Source organism: Brachyhypopomus gauderio, unplaced genomic scaffold (genome assembly GCF_052324685.1).
Source record: "Brachyhypopomus gauderio isolate BG-103 unplaced genomic scaffold, BGAUD_0.2 sc798, whole genome shotgun sequence".
Lineage (NCBI taxonomy): Eukaryota > Metazoa > Chordata > Actinopteri > Gymnotiformes > Hypopomidae > Brachyhypopomus > Brachyhypopomus gauderio.
The window spans coordinates 10,001-27,500 of NW_027507618.1; the positions used below are offsets into that span (position 1 = coordinate 10,001).

The window sequence follows — 17,500 nt, forward strand, 5'->3', positions numbered from 1 at the left end:
CCCCTGCAGCAACAGCTGTACGTGGGCTCAGAGACGGGCGTAGCACAGGTGGCGCTGCACCGCTGCAGTATGTACGGTAAAGCCTGTGCGGAGTGCTGCCTGGCCCGAGACCCCTACTGCGCCTGGGACGGCCACGCCTGCACCCGCTACCTGCCCAACACCAAGAGGTGCTGGCGTCACACCCAACACTGCCTCACACACTTCTACCACACCGGGTGGTGCATTAACTCAGACATAACTCTGGGTGTGTGTGTGTGTGTGTGTGTGTGTGTGTTTCAAGTAGGCGGTTTCGTCGTCAAGATGTGAGGAACGGTGATCCCAACACTCTCTGTTCAGGAGGTGAGCTTGCATACCTCACATCATCCTCTAGAGGGCAGTGTGCTACATTGCACCTCCATACTTTGGCGTTTCGTACGTTCATGTGGCTGCTCTCTGCTGTGTGCAGACCACCATAAGCAGCGTGTCGTGGAGAGGAAGCTGTATGGCGTGGAGGGGAGTAGCTCCTTCCTGGAGTGCCTCCCCAAATCCCTACAGGCTCAGGTCACCTGGACCTACCAGAGACACCCAAACAACCCACGAGAAGAGGTGAGAAAGAGCCAGTGCAGACAAGTGAGAAAAAAGAAGGAGGGAGCAACAGATGAGAAATGAGAGAAAATGCACACTGATGAAAACTGGGTATAGAGGTACTCTGAGAAACTGAAGGGTAAATGAGACAAGAGGAGATGCTGAGAGAGAAGATGGGAACACCCTGGATGAGGGTAGAGATGGAGAACAGAGAAATAATAGGAGAAAGACATGAGACAGACAGGAGAAATACAGGAGCTTGAGATGAGATGATAAATCAGAGAAATTGGGTCTGTCCATATCTTTAAGATCACTCCTGCCCAGTACTGACGGTTATCTCATTACCTGTCTCATGTCTGCAGGTGCACCCAGATGATCGCGTGTTGCAGACAGAGCGCGGTTTGCTGCTACGTCGTGTGCTGCGCAGAGATGGAGGTGTGTACCAGTGTCATGCGATGGAGCACGGATTCACCCAAACACTCCTCGGCATCACTTTAGAGGTCCTGCCCTCGACAAGCTCCGCCTCCAACCCTCACAGCTCCTCCCACAGCCAAGGACAGGCCACCAACCAGAAGCTGTGGTACAGAGACTTTATGCAATTGGTCGATCATCCTAACCTGACCACCGTCGACCAGATTTGTGAGCAGGTTTGGTCACGCAAGCGTGGCCAATCGGGCAAAGCCGTGCCAGACCCATCCATTGAGGCCCCGCCCACTGATGCATTGCACTCTGGCCACAAGAAGTGGAAACACCTGAAGGAGGTGAGGAAGGGGCGGAACCGCAGAACGCATGACGGACGACCCGCCTCTCGAGCGCCTCGGAATGCGGGAGAGTAACGAGGGATGGAAGGATATAAAGAGGAGGAGGAGAGAGACTGCGAAAGAGAGATCACTGGAGTGGGACACAACCGCACACTATATTGCATTTAGTGACCTTTGATCATATAACACAACATTTCTACATGTTATATCTCCACTTACAATGTTCTAGTGCCCCAGCATCTCAGTTGACCTGCTGCCACTACCCCGCCAGCTGCATTCTACTGCCCGGATACTGACTCACACCTTCTACTACCCCAGAAGCATGCTTAAACCCCACACACTGTGCGTGGGTTCACTGCATTCTCTCATTCGACCACACACACACACACACACACACACACACACACACACACACACACACACACACACACACACACACACACACACCCTCCTGATGGTCTCCACCCCCTGCATGCTGTCTGTGACTCGTACCTTATTTCTGCTAATCCAGCTGTTTTGAGCTCCTCTACCTTGACTGCTTCCACTCAGAAGGATGGCAAGTTTACCCAGTTAGACACAAATACACACAAACACGCACATGTACGCACACACACACACACACAAACTGATGCAATAATAATTTGTATTGAGTATCTTCATGGAGACAGAAGCCCCGCTAAAAATGGACAGAATATGATGTCATTATGAAACATGTGGCTCAGATTACAAAAGGTGGAATATTCTAAACCATAGAACTGTTATCCACACACACACATGGTACATCTGTTCATACACATGCATGCAATGACTAGGTGCACCATACACACACACACACACACACACACACACACACACACACACACACACACACACACACACACACACACACACACACACACACACACACACTCTCTTTTTTAGATAAATCCATGTATGTTTCTCTTATGTGTTTTTCTATGGGTTTTTGTGCTCTGTGCTGTTTGTGTTGTGAAATATAATAGACTCTGTGTCTCTCAGTGGGGCCCCTGAACCACTGGAACCACTCAAACCACTATAACCACTGTAAACCACTCCACAGCTCCCAACCACTAGCTGCCTGGCCCTGCCCAGCTGCAAGCTGCCCACAGGGATTCCCCTGGCAACAACGGCTTAGGCAACGAGGGCAACTCAGAACTGTGAACTCAGATCTTATGATGCAAAATATCAGCATAATAACCAAAACGGAGTGGAGACGAAAATCAGCAGTGCCTTTGAGAAACGCTTGAGACTCGTGGAGGCTCATGGAGACTCGTGGAGACTTGTGAAGACTCATGGAGACTTGTGAAGACTTGTGAAGACTCATGGAGATTCAAGGAGATTCGTGGAGACTCGTGGAGATTCAAGGAGACTTGTGGAGACTCATGGAGACTCGTGGAGATTCAAGGAGACTCGTGGAGACTCATGGGGCCTGAAACAGCTGATTGCTAGCTGCTCACTAGCCACACCTCTTGGACAAAAACTCCTTTGGGCAACTTAAAGGGCAACCAAAGGGGGCTTTTGCCCCAACAAATCTCATTTTTCTGTGAGTTACCGAATAATAATTACAGACAAACATTGGTTGGGAGAAAAGGAAGCCCTTGCGTGCTTTGGTTGTGTGCTAAAATCTTGTGCGTGTGTTTCTACTGGGTAAATGAGGGTGTCATGGTACCCTAGGCAGACAGGAGTGTGGCTAGAGAAAATATTTCAAATGGAATATCTTTCATCTCTTTTGCACCCATCACTGATCTGCTGACTATTGACAAGACAAAAGGTGTCTGTTTGTATGTTCAGATGTGTGTATGTGTGTATGTGTGGTGTGTGTGTGTGTGTGTGTGTGTGTGTGTGTGTGTGTGTCTGCGTGCCGCTGTGTGTAGTGCATGCTCATGGCTTTGAAATATACTGTAGGTCCACTTATTAAACATTTTAATACACTCTATTAAAGGTACTAAAAGAACTCAATATTATAATAAATGATTATTTACAATACGGTTTATGAATTTAAAAAGGGCAAACAATGCCGCCTTTTACTGTCCTATTAATATCAGATTTATCCACTGACCGACCATCCCATTAGTCAGAGATATTTAAGCTGTAACTGGACTGAAGTCACTCTCAGTGGTGAATCATACTCCTCCCCTACATCACACTGGCTCTAGTCAGTAATGTCAATTCAATCTTTTCTGTGCCATTAACAACTATGCTTTTGGAGGAACGTGATGTTATCTTAATGTTTGACTACTTCTGTGATGCCAAATTTACTTCTGATATCTCCCGGAGGAGTTTGAGGTTCAGCACGTGTGGGTGGGAGCTGGGAAATGAGTCTTAAAGGTGCCAGATAACCGAGCTGTTGCGCTTGGATTTGACCACTAGAGAGCACTGTTGAGTTGGCGTCGATATAGCCGGACTAACAAATGGGAAATCGCTGACTTGAAGAAGCGTTAGGGCCAGGCAGGTCTACATTGGATAAGAGTGCCATCATGTGGCAACTGTGGGCATTGCCCCGATGTTGTGCAAGCGTTAGCAGTGAATCAATGACTTTGTAAGATAATCAATTATAATTCCCCATTCGGTTTTTTAAAATATATACATATAAGAGTGTATTTGGTTGGAGTTGGTGGGCCGTTGTGCTATTTATAATGCTTTATGATATAAAGGCTGGTTACACCAGTTCTTGTTTGTTTGCATGACTAAAGACGTGTAGTTGAGCGTTCTGACAATGGAGGGGAGGCACAGTTTCATCATTGGTTATCTGGTGTTCTTATGGAATATTTATGACTTAATAAGCTAATATGTAGTGGTGAATTGTGCCGATTTTGACATTTGTAATATATCCACTCAGCTACAATAGAAAACTGGAGAAAATATTTGTATATTTTGCTCTTTGTTCGTTCTCTTCTTTTTAAACCATATTTAAGAACTGAATCCAAAACAATCTTTGTAGAAAACCTTCTCCATGATTATATTTTACAAATGCTTTCTAAAAGATCACCCAAATGATCCATCCCAACTCATTGATTTTTTTACATAGTGACACTTCTCAACATTTGAGAGACAGTGAGAAAAATGTGTGTCCATGTGTGTGTGCGTGTGTGTGTGTGTGTGTGTTTGGCGGGGGGTTATAGGTGTGGATGGGTGGTTGTGTTTACATGTCTCCTGTTCTATGTTATAACTTCTGTAATCTATTGGGTAAAAGTGTGAGTTAATTGTATAGAGAGGTCAAAGGTTGAAGGCCAAAGTTGATGTGGAACACTGTAGTTCTATGTGGTTTGTTGCATCAGACTGTATTTGATTAACACAAAGAAATAAACAGTTACTTCAAAAGATCTAAACATCAATGATTCATATTTTAATTCAGGTAACAAGCTTATAACATGGAAGAATGCAAAATGCTCAGCTTGTCAGTTTGTTCTAATTATCTCATCTACCACAAGAGGTCAGAGCTGTGCATGTGCACGTTTCATACATATGTGTATACCTTTATTTTACATGCATATATGCAGGGTGTGTCAAATTGGCACACTAGCTTTCAGTCACTTTTTTCCGGAGGCAAGGTGACCATATTTTGTTTTTTCAAACAGAGCACAGTGATAACATCTATACTCAACCAAATGTATTTACAGAACCAACATCTTCCTTATGCTTATATGACCAGATAAACTTGTTCCTCTCCATGCAGCTATTGCTCTCGAATAAAAATAAATAATGATATTAAAAATCAGTAGTTTTAAAAATCCAGTTCTTCAGTGGACACTTGTCAGTAGTTATCCAGGCATACCCCGGAAAATCAAGCTATTGTAGATACAAAAATAATATTTTAACAAGGCATATATAGTCTAATACAGACTACCAGGGCCGGAGTGGGCCCCTTTTTCAGCCCGGGAGTTTCATGCCCAAATCCAGCCCAAAATTATTTTCCCCCAAACTAGAGATTGACATGTGCTGGCCCATGGGGAATCCTCCCGAATCTCCCGATTAGCCACTCTGGCTCTGCAGACTACCAAACAAACTCTGGCCACTAAACACTTATAAACACCTATAAATCTGTCAGATATGCTTTTAATAGACTTACAAGTAAAATTGTCTTTGAAATGCGTTCTACTCACAGACACCTATGAGGGAGATGAAGAGAAAGTACAGTCATCTTACCTGAGGTGACTTCAGCAGGTCTGCAGGTGACCAGAGGTGGTGGGAGTACGTTTGGACCTGCTGTGGGTCTGTGTGAGAACACGTACGGCTCAGTAACCTCAGACCAGAGTGAGGTCCTGTTATCATAAGGTGGCAGAGTTGCTCAGCAGTTTTGCTATAACTCTTAAATTCCTTGTTTGTTTTCTTTTGGTTTTGGACATGTTGCTGTGACATTTGCATATACGTGTCTGATTATGTGATTTTATTACATCTTCTGATTCTGTTTTCAGTTGTTCAGTAGATTGCTGGTTCTTATCGTGTTGCTTATGGTTAACTACATGATCAAATGTAATTGCTAAATACCATCTATTGCCAGCAAGGTGTATGAGTGTGTGTATGAGATAGAAAGAAAGTGTAAAGGTCAATTTTATCTAAAAGCCGGCCACCTTTTAGTTACACCCCCCCCCCCCCCCCACACACACACACACACACACAGATCCAACAACTATGATTAATGATCCCAATTAGCCTTAATTACCTCCGTTAGGTAGGATCGTTAACCTCTCTACCTCTTGTTAGGCATGTTGACATAAAGGAGACCTGCTTTTTGTGTCAGCACACTTTCACTCTTTCAGTTCTTTACTTTTCATGCTAACTAACACTGTGACACACACACACACACACAGACACACACACACACACTAGTTTAAAGTCTCTTTGGACATTCTGCCTTTCGTTCTCCTGAACACACTTTATACTTTCACACACATGCTGTTTGTTCTACACGTCTTTTCAGTCCTGCACCCTTCAATGCTCCCTGGCGCCTCCTACTCTCTCAATTACAGCCCCCCCCCCGCGCACACACACACACACACACACACACACACACACACACACACACTATGAATGGTGTGTGAGTTGAGCAGGAGTGTTTCTGAAAGGAGAATGAGAAAACAAACGAATGGTGCTGATGGAGGAGAAGTGGAAAGAGGAGTTTACACAGTCAGCAGAGAAAAGCAAGGAGCCCTGATGGAGAGGAAATGAGATAAGAAGCTGAAAGAGAGAGATGTTAACTGAGCTGAGCTCTGAATGAGAAAGACATTAAATTAACTGACCTCTAAATGAGAGAAGGAGGTAACTGAGATGAGCTCTGAATGAGAGAGACGTTACTCGAGTTGAGCTCTGAATAAGAGGAGTTATCTGAGCTGAGCTCTAAATCAAAGGAATTAACGGAGCTGAGCTATGAAAGAGACATGAATTAATAGTGCTGGGCTCTAAACGAGAGAGGAGATAATTGATTGGAGATCTAAAAAATAATAATTTATTTTATACAGTATCACCTGCATCAGCTGATGCAGAGTGAAAATTCTGACAAGGAGTGAACTTCCTGAGGGGGATAGACTTAATTTAACGAAGGTGTGTCAAACACCAATGACTCTTCTCCTGTGAATGTTTTGTCTTCGTCTGCTTGTGTGTGTGTGTGTGTGTGTGTGTGTGTGTGTGTGGTGTGTGTGTGTGTGTCCTTGGAATCAATTCCTTTGCTTGGGATGAAGTGATTAGTTTTATAACACAGCTGTACTCTTGCATACAAACACACACCCACACACAGATTGCCAGTGTGTGTGTGTGTGTGTGTGTGTGTGTGTGTGTGTGTGTGTGTGTGTGTGTGTGTGTGTGTGTATGTGTGTGTGGTGTGTAGCTGGGTGTAGCTGACCCTGAGAGCTTTTCCATGCCTTTGAACAGGAAATGGATCATTAGGGCTCATGACAGTAAACAGTGCTCCCACCTCTGGGATATTTCCCTCGTGTTTGCTTTTGTACACATTTGTTTACAATGGAGACTCACAAACAAGAACAGGACACTATATCTAGGGCACTATATCTAGGGCACTATATCTAGGGTTGCATTTCTATTAACATACATACGTCACTTCAGCAGGTTTCCCCTCCTGAAATATAGAAGCACAGAGAATGACTAAACTATGTAGACTAACTGCATAAATCATTTCTGGACCATAATTTGGATTAGGATTAGGGTTAGGAACTGCAGGTTAGGCCTTTGAACTACAGGTTATGTAGTTCAAAATTGTAACACTGCATCTATTAAATGCTTCAAAACAAGAAACTAAAAATTATAAAATGTCACGTAAATTCCAATGAAACCCCCAAAAATGCTAAAATTGAGCAGAAACGTGCATGCAGTAAGACGTTCCTCACAAGCTGATTACAAGCTAACTGTGACAGCCACATTTTTATACTTCTCTTTAATCTTGCTCTTTAGTCCTACAGTTTCTCTAGGACAGGAAATCCAGAGCTCATGACCATAATAAGAAAAGGCAGGTCCACATTCTTAATCAGGCAGTGGGCAGGACCAGAATATTAATGACAAAGTTACATTAAACCAGTGTGCAGTTATTGTAACAGAGGATTGCCGATTGCAGAGCCATCATATCTGGTGTCTGAAGTGAATGTGTATTGTAGGGGAGACATATTTCTCTTGCAGGAACATGCCAAAGACTCATTTCACTAGGGTGCACAGTGGGGTGAGACCATGAAGGCACTGACAGGTCCTTGAACATCTCCCCAGATCAGCTCCAGGAGACATGGAGCCAGCGTGGTCTGAGAACAGGTGTAACGTCCTCCCACGTTTTCACGCGGGTCAAAATTCTCGTTTTGCAGCTGTTGAGAGAGTGTCACGGACTCTGGATATAATTCCCAGAATGCAGTTTTGCAAATGTACTTATATGGGTCTTAAAACTAAGCTCAATGCTGAAAGGAACTCCTGGAGTTCTCATGGCATTGTAGCGTTTCTTGGTTTACTCAGTAACAAAGACAGGATCTATAACCTGCATCTCTGAGCCACCTGATACACATATGTGGATATGTATGAAGATATCCAGTAAAACAAGTATCACTGATGTTTAACATGTACAGCAGCCAGAGGGCGTGGCTACACCTGCTCTCTTTGATTGCTTCGTTAAACCAACGATCACTTATAATAACGAACGAGCACTGATGCACCACGTTTGACTTCCAAAGTGAATGTTTTTGCATTGTAGGGGCCACATTTTTAAGTCATGCGGTATTTATTTATAATTTTTGTTTCTTTAGCGTCAGGCATAGATTGATGAACTGCAGCACCTCAGTGGTGTGTGCGTTCTGTGGTTCCTGTGTGTGAAACACGTCGTGAGAAACCACAGGGCAAGGACGTGCATGAGTGTCGCTGAATTACGGTGCCTGTGGGTGAGAATGTTTGATGAGGTGACAGCGGAGAAACAGAGCGATCCCAGAATCACGTGATCCGCGGTGACGTGACCATCGTCTCCACCCTGAGTCACAGAGCATCAGTCCCACAGCGTTTGGACTTGGTTTTGGCTCCGTACCAGTCTGTATCGGGTCACTGTCAGACAGCCTTACAGAAACGTGTTCCTGCCATCTTCCCCCAGCAGTTCTGTCTGCTGTTTATACGCTGCTCATCTGTGCATTGTGTGGGTGATGTGTGCTTTACAGGAACACGTGACATAAACCCCCCTATCTGGACACACTCACTACTCTTCAGTATATGCAAAATAGTTTTCTCTGGGGGAAAAAAGCTTTTCAAAGTCAAAATCCCATATGCAGACACACACAGAATCCCTCAGGCATCTGCCCAACTCACACACACACACACACACACACACACACACACACACACACACGCGCGCACACACACACACACACACACACACACAATAGGATACACTCACAGTCGTCACTGTTACAGGACTGATAAGGCCACAGACAGTTTTATTTATCACTGAAGAGAAAACCCACATCTGTGCACTTAGCATGCAAAGAAATATTTTAAATAAGACATAAATACATCACGTATTCCAATACACACTCTTCACACACTTGGGTTCATGGGTTATTTACATAGGGGGGGTGAACTACAGTGTTGAAACAAGAATAAACCAGTCTGTTAAAATCAGTCCAACGGTGGACAAAGGTGATGGAGAGATGGTGAAGTGAGGAGAGATAAACAGTGTTATGTGTGAGGAGAACTGCTAGCCAGGCTGAAACACTCCAGGCCTGAAAGAGATATTTGTAGGCGTTGGTGTTTTTGCAGGGTTTTCTTTTTCAATATTTGATTAAAGGTTGGGAAATATTTACTCTATGGTTAGAACATTACCATATTCAAATGGCAGTGCAACTGAGCTGAGTCGTCCAGTCATCGTAAGGTTTTTCATTCATTAACTGGAATTTTTTAATCGATGTCATGAAGCAGTATCATTAATTACATTAATTACTGACACACAGTAGTATCTCCAGTATACTAGCATATAAGAAGTTCATTAGGAGTTCATTAGGGTTGTGAATGGAGGGTCACAGATGTAGTGGACCACAGAGACAGACCCACAGTTGGAGGGTTTCATTGTCCCTGCTGCCCCCCTTGGGGACATTAGACCCACAGCAGGATTTTTAGTGGAAACAAACTGCATGTTTCCGGATCTCTGTGAGCACGAGACCTCCAGAGCCGGAGTGGTCCACAGATGCTGGGCTGAAGAACGCTTCACTTGACACGCTCACAGCTTGTCCTGTCCTTCAGAGACTCCCACAAGACATTGGATGACGTCAAGAATGAACACTTAAACATTCTGAACATCCAAACAGTGGTAAAGATTCCCCCTATTCATAAACCTCACGCCCTTTCACCCAGTACTGGTGTCTCTTTACAAGATATTAAATCAAAAAGGTATTCTGTCTTCAGAGCGCTCTGGACTGCTCATCATAGAATAACATATGCACACACACACACACACACACACACACACACGCACACACACACATGCACGCACATATGCACACACACACACACACACACACACATGCACGCACACACGCACGCACACACGCACACATGCACACATACACACATGGAGATCAGTACAGTAATCAGCTTGACACAAATATTGTTATGTGATGTAAGGATTAGCATGTAGTCAGACCTCACTGTCTGATTACAGTGACTACAAACTGATCAGAACCAGTAGCTCTCTACAGCAAAGCGGGTAAATAATTATTTGTCAAGTGGGGGCTTCACACATTGAGCCATTTAGACAGTTCAGATGCCCTTAAAGAAACAAACGGCCTCTTATGAGCTCTTCACGCTGCGAGGATCTCGCAAATCCTGAAGAATTTCTAGATGAGCAGAAAGCGCCTGGCTGAAATCCAGCATTCTGAGACGAATGTGAGAAACACACCCAGAACTTGTCAGAGTCTGCAGTAGAGACCTGCAGGAAGATGAACGTCCACGGCAGTGACACATGTAGGTGCAGACCCACATCAGCTGGGCTGGTCCTGCTGAAACCACATTCTGTCTTCAAATGATGACAAATCACTGAACACCATGACATTGGAGCTGGCGCCACGGTTACCCAGAGCTCATCCTGAACAGACATAAGAGTCTCCAGTAGGCTAAATAAACACAGAGAGAAGAGAGAGTCTTTTGGGGAGAGTGTGAGAGTGTGAGAGTGTGAGTGTGTGTGTGTGTGTGTGTGTATGAGTGAGTGTCTAGGGTTATAACTGAGTGTGTCTTCTCTTTATTCATAAGTCCATCATTCTTACTTTCCTGTGTGTGTGTGTGTGTGTGTGTGTGTGTGTGTGTGTGTGTGTGTGTGTGTGTGTGTGTGTGTGTGTGTGTGTCACTCTAATGCATGTGTGTCTCGTGGTGTACGGCTCCGCTCGGACGTGTTCTTGACCACTCGGGTTTTCCTCGCCATGTCTTGGGCCTGACGGTATTTGTCCAGCATGCTCTTGTGTTTCCGTCGCAGTTTCTCATTGCACCAAACACGCTCACAGTATTGCTCTACTTGAGGGAGATTCGATGGACCAATCAGCTGCAAGATGTCCTTAAACCACCCCTTAGATGGTGTGCGGTTGGATGGGCCCAGGTGGGAGGGGCACGGTGACCACACCCTATACTTGCTCTCACGCGACAGTAGGTCAGTGAGGGTGTCTCCTCGTAACACGTCCAGCCAGACCCGGGAGATGGTCTGGGTGAAGCCGTGTTCCCGGGAGCGGCACACGTACACGCCTTCGTCATGGCGTAGCAGGCGACGGAAGAGCAGACCCTCCTCTGTTTGAAACACACGCTCGTTCAGCACCACCTGCAGGACCAGACACCAGACACGCAAGAGGAGACTTCATCCACCCAAACCCGACATCTAACATAACCCAGAACTTTCAAGTCTTACATAAAAGTCTCAGTTTGGTGCCTAAAGACGTTTTTGAACCTGACTATGGTCTTTAAAACAGATTAAGGTTTGCGTGTGACTTAGTTGTGGTTCTCTATCAAGCACAGATAGACATAGGACATGTAGTATATTGTTCACTATGGGACATGTAGTATATTGTTTACAATGGGACATGTAGTATATTGTTTACAATGGGACATGTGGTTTATTGTTTATTATGGAATATGTTGTGAATTGTTCACTATGGGACATGTAGTTTATTTGTTATTATGAAATATGTAGTATACTGTTTACTATGGGACATATAGTATATTGTTTACTAAGGAACATGTGGTATATTATTTTCTATGGGACATGTATATTGTTTACTATGGGACATATAGTATATTGTTTACAATGGGACATGTAGTATATTGTTTACTGCAGGAATAACAAACTAAGTCCTAAAAAGCTTAGGAAAGTTCAGGAAGAGTTTCACATTTTAAATATCATAATGACGCAAAAAAAAAAATTATACAGTAAAGACTCAAAGACTCAGTCCTTTCCTCTGCCGTCTGCCATTTTACATGTAAACAGCAAAGAGGAAACTATGCTAAGATGTTCAGTAAAACATTTAGTAAAGGTCGTTTGAACAGTGGGTTCCTCTCACCTCCTCCAGGTGTTCGTCACGTTGTGTATGCCAAGTGACTGTAGCTTGTGGAGATCGCGGGACACATTCGAGAAATGTGCTGTTGTTTTCAGTCCCGTATACAACTCGGTCTTCAACCATGTCCACGTCTTCAAACACAGACGCGGCACGTTTAGCACACAGAAACAATCACACACTTTAAACTCTAAAAGATTTTGAGACTTTGTTTTGTTTTTTGCCAAATACCCAAAAGAAGTCAGATGGGTGTGTGTATGTGTGTGTACAGGTGCTGACAGACGTGACAGACTTTGAGAACATTCAAAGTGGTTCACTGAGAGGTCAGACTCAAGTTTCCATAATGTAGGCAGGTGTGTGTGAAGAAGAGGTGTCAGGGTGGTTTAGTCAGAGGTTAATGCTTGAGTTTCCACATGCAGCTGTGTATGTGTGTGTATGTATGTGTGTGTGTGTGTGTGTGTGTGTGTGTTGTGTGTTGGCCCCTCCTCTCTCTCAGGCATGGAAACACCTTCCTGCTCTGGTTGATTCTTCTCTTCTGTCTTTACTCTCTCACACTCGTGGTGAGAGACAGTGTGATGTGGTTCAGTTAAACGGTTCAGTGTGACTCTTCAGTGCCGTGAGGGGTTCGTAGGGTTCACTTGAACACAGTGAGAGACGCACAGACTACCAGAGCACCATCTAGATTGAGCAACAGACCACTTAGCTGAGCTGATGAAGGCCTACACTTCACCCACTAGTCAGCTGATTTTAGAACCTTTAAAATTTCCTTAGCAGTGCATTTTAGGGAGTTTCTAAATTCATCTCTTTATGATGATCACATAGTTTATGGGGTGTTTATTAGATTATATTTATACTTTGAAGGTACTATGACATTTTATGGATTCACACCATAAATAAATCCTTGTTTTTAAAGGTATTTCATTCAGATGCACTTTTCTCTCTCCCAGCACCCCCACCTCTCTCTCTCTCTCTCTCTCTCTCTCTCTCTCTCTCTCTCTCTCTCTCTCTCTCTCTCTCTCTCTCTCTCACCACTCTGGTTCTGGTCCGTGCACTGCAGGGCGGGGTTGGCGTGGCGGATGTCTTGTCTGCGGTGGCGTCTCTTGGTGTTGGGCAGGTAGCGGGTGCAGGCGTGGCCGTCCCAGGCGCAGTAGGGGTCTCGGGCCAGGCAGCACTCCGCACAGGCTTTACCGTACATACTGCAGCGGTGCAGCGCCACCTGTGCTACGCCCGTCTCTGAGCCCACGTACAGCTGTTGCTGCAGGGGTGGAGAACACCAAAAGAGCATTGAGTATTTTATATATACACACTGAGATATGAGTGTGTGTATATTAATATACTGTGTGTGTGTGTGTGTGTGTGTGTGTATATATATATATATATATATATACTGTATATGCTTTTAAGTGTATTGTTCTTCATTTGTGGTGGTAAGAAGATGGTTCTCAGCTGCTCACCCTCTTCACGGAGATCTCCATGGAGGTGATGGGCGTCGGCTCCTGGTGAGAGGTGGATGGAGACGGAGGTTCTACAGTCATTCACTAGTCCTGCTGCAAACGTGCAAAAACGCACAGACGGGAGCGCGCACCCACCTTGAAGAGCTGCAGCTCCTCCAGAGTGATCTCCTCAGTGGTGAGAGAGTTCCCGCTCCGCAGTGCGATGACCTTCAGGACAGTGCCGATGTCTGCAGAGTTCAAAGGTCAAAGGGCATCCCCGACAACATGTAATCGATACTGAATGCAGCTGCTCTTTATATATAGACGTACAAGGGACACACTCTCACACACACACAGAGACACATACACACACACACATACACACGCACGCACGCACACACACACACACACACACACACACACACACACGCACACGTGCACATGTGTACCTGTGCCCAGGAAGAGGATGTCGTAGGGCCCGTCCTCAGCTTGCGTGCGGTCGACAGCGATGTGTGTGAGCCTGTAGGGGGCGCCGGTGCGCAGTAGGAGGGGCTGGCGCTGCGCTGGGTGGATATCTTGCCACATTAGAGGGTGGGAACGTGCAAACTGTAGAACTGGGTCTGGAAACTCCAGAGTACTGCTGAACACACGACCCGGCTGAGCCGTGATCTTACTAGGACACTGGACAGGGACAGAGAGAGGGAGATAGAGGGAGAGAGAGAGGGGGGGATGAGAGAATGAGTGTGTGTGTGTGTGTGTGTGTATGTGTCTCTCTGTGTGTGTGTGTGTGTGTGTGTGTGTGTGTGTGTGTGTGTGTGTGTGTGTGTGTGTGTGTGTGTGTGTGTGTGTGTCTCACCACTCCAGGTCGTGGGTAAGGCACTCTCCCTTCGTATGGTCCCCAGTGGTAGTCCTGCCTTTCTTTATGAGCGAAGGGCCCATTAAACGCCTCACGGATATCAGCCATGTTGTACACACACACTGCATAGCCTTGGAACACATTACTGTAGGAAGAAACACACACACACACACACACACACACACACACACACACACACACACACACACACACACACAAACACACACACACACATTATTTAGTGCTATAAAGCTATAAATAAGTATCAGTAACTTGTTGTGCTGTAGCATTCTAAAGGCAGACATGGTGGTGTTCTGGTCTTGTGTATCTCGGCTCAATCCCATTTCACCGTCTGCCCCAACCTCTACCCCTCCAGTCTGAGTGCCCACACCTAGAGGGTGAGTGTCCAGATCCTTGCAGGGCTAGAGGGCAGGTTTGGGGGACTAGGGCCACATGAACCTGCGGAGGGTTTTCAGAAGGACTCTAAACCGAGAAGCAACCACATCACCAGCATGACAGCTCTGCAAGTGAAATCCATACATGTCATTTAAAGAATTATGGACCTAGTGTGCCAATGTGTGGGTAGCTAGTTATCTAACCTTACAGTGTTACTGGAAATCCTCCATTAAGACATATATTCTTGTCTCATTCCCACCTTTGAAGACATACTATGCACCACCCTTTAACTGAAGTGCACTTTAGTGGTGTTGTAATGGCAGAGCAGAGCAGCCGGACTGCCCACAGAGTTCTCCTACAAGTCTGCTAATGAAGCAGTGTGTTTCTGTATTTAGTGACTGACTGACAGTGATGTCAGTAACGCGTTACTCTAATCTTACCACTTTTTTCGGTAACGAGTAATATAACGCGCTACTATTTCCAGTCCAGTAATCAGATTAAAGTTACTTATCCAAATAACTGTGCGTTACTATTTTTATTTTCCCTAGTAAAAATATATATTTTTGCTTTCTTCTTGGTCAGTTCTACTTTTGCGTCTGACCGTAGCGCTCGACTCCGCACGCTGCGCGCGACCCTGTGAGAGCGCGAGCGTTTTACAAGTCATTTTTTGCTGTGTCCTCCCGTAACGATATGTGGTAGGTAGTATAAAGAAACACCCCTCAAAAACAGGGGAAGGAACATTTACCTGAAGAATTTTAATGTTGCACTGTGTTCCACGTTTGAAAAGTGCTGGAATTTTGACTAACGTCGCCTACTTTAAAATGCTTAAAATTGTAATGGTATTTCGTTTCACAAGCTGTCTGACTGAACAGGGGTGGGTTTCCCGAAACGTTCGTAACGCTAAGTACTTCTTAACCTCATACGTTTCATACGAGGTTACGAAGTACTTGGCGCTACGAACGTTTCGGGAAACCCACCCCAGTTCGCTTGTATTACGTTTACAAATAAATTTACAAATAATACTGCGCAGCTACACAAACGTAATGTCAGGAGAGTCTTGCCCTTTAAGTGACACTGGGGGGGTGGGGGGGGGGGGGGGGGGCGCCAGGGTTGCGTTATCAATAAAGTTTCCCTCCTCGGGATTTTTGGATTAAGCAGTTTCTGACTCGGTTACCGAACCTGCTTCAATACATTGTTACTGTTAAAAATTGACTTCCAATAAAGTGAGTATTGGAAAATTTTATTTTGCTGCTGAATGTAACTACTAAAGTAACTTGTAATCTAACGTAGTTACTTTTAAAATCAAGTAATATGTAACGTAACTAAGTTACTTTTAAAAGGAGTAATCAGTAATCGGATTACTTTCTCAAGGTAACTTAGCCATCACTGCTGACTGATGCATGAAACTGAAGACAACTAAAAGCATACTGGGTTCTTGATTCATACTGGGTCCCATTTCAAAAGGGTAAATGTCAACCACTATGCCTTGGCACTCAGATGCATGGACCAAGGACACAGTCAGATGCGAGGGGTAGGGTTAAATGTGAGAATTGGGACCAGACCCTTATCTTGGGGTTCTGTACTGTGAACATTTCTGATGTACCTGATAGTACTGAAGATCGCATAGACCTCAGGATTTCTTTCATCTTTTGTCCTCAGGAGAAACACATCCTCTGTGCAAACAAACACACAACCACACACACACATACACACACACACACACACATGCCAGTTTTATGTCAGAAAGCAGAAAAAACATGCTACATAATTGAAGGTGATGACTTATGCATACATCTGTGTTTGTGTGTGTGTGTGGGTGTGTGTGTTTGTGTGTGTGATATCTCACCCAGCTGGTCAAAGTGTGTGTCAATGCCATGAGGTCCAGGTACAGAACACACCAGTCGAGCTTTAATAAATGTACTCCACTTATTCACCAGTGCACGCTTTCCTCCAACATCATTCTGAAACGTGCGCGCACACACACACACACACACACACACACACACACACACACACACACACACACACACACACACACACACACTGTCATATATAGCCCGGCCAGACCTGTCAAGTATGCCTTTTGTTGTCTTCTCTCATGTGCTAGTGTTTTCATGTCAGTTTGTTCCCTCCTCCTCATTTGTAACCCCGCCTCCTGTAGTACCGTCACCTGTTCCCGATCTGTCTACTCGTTATCCTGTGCTTATACACACTGTGTCTGCCTCAGAATGCTGCTGTTTATTGTTACGATGCCAGTTGCTATCACTGTGGAAGTTATTGGTAATGTTGTGTCTGTTCTGTTCTCGTTTAGTCATGTCTGTCCTTAGCTTACGCCTCGGCTCTGTGTCTGTTATGGACTGCACTAATATTATGACTTTGGACTGCCTGGATAACTCTGATATTGGCTAATCTCGCTCCTCTCAGTGAACGCGCAATGCGTCACACATACAGTATTAATGTTGTAGAGTA

General features: G+C 44.9%; 2 protein-coding genes across 4 annotated transcripts in view; one reads left to right on the forward strand and one right to left on the reverse strand.

Annotated features, from left to right (window-relative positions):
- The window catches only part of sema3b (sema domain, immunoglobulin domain (Ig), short basic domain, secreted, (semaphorin) 3B), a 12,720-nt gene extending 8,054 nt beyond the window's left edge, over nt 1-4,666 (forward strand). The window contains exons 11-14 of the mRNA XM_076996668.1: nt 10-167; nt 284-339; nt 446-585; nt 927-4,666. Of these exons, the coding sequence (XP_076852783.1) occupies nt 10-167; nt 284-339; nt 446-585; nt 927-1,400 (828 nt within the window). The 3' untranslated portion in view covers nt 1,401-4,666. The remainder of the gene's footprint in view (nt 1-9; nt 168-283; nt 340-445; nt 586-926) is intronic.
- Nucleotides 4,667-11,067: 6,401 nt separating this feature from the next.
- The window catches only part of sema3bl (sema domain, immunoglobulin domain (Ig), short basic domain, secreted, (semaphorin) 3bl), a 7,870-nt gene continuing 1,437 nt past the window's right edge, over nt 11,068-17,500 (reverse strand). For 2 of the 3 annotated variants that reach the window (XM_076996670.1, XM_076996671.1), the window contains exons 2-10: nt 16,878-16,992; nt 16,635-16,704; nt 14,636-14,780; nt 14,229-14,460; nt 13,936-14,027; nt 13,801-13,842; nt 13,376-13,601; nt 12,353-12,480; nt 11,068-11,616 (exon numbers count right to left, since the gene is read on the reverse strand). In XM_076996670.1, the coding sequence (XP_076852785.1) occupies nt 11,152-11,616; nt 12,353-12,480; nt 13,376-13,601; nt 13,801-13,842; nt 13,936-14,027; nt 14,229-14,460; nt 14,636-14,743 (1,293 nt within the window). In that variant the 5' untranslated portion in view covers nt 14,744-14,780; nt 16,635-16,704; nt 16,878-16,992 and the 3' untranslated portion in view covers nt 11,068-11,151. Of the gene's footprint in view, nt 11,617-12,352; nt 12,481-13,375; nt 13,602-13,800; nt 13,843-13,935; nt 14,028-14,228; nt 14,461-14,635; nt 14,781-16,634; nt 16,705-16,877; nt 16,993-17,500 lie in introns of those variants that run through there. The other variant, XM_076996669.1, reaches the window with a different exon arrangement.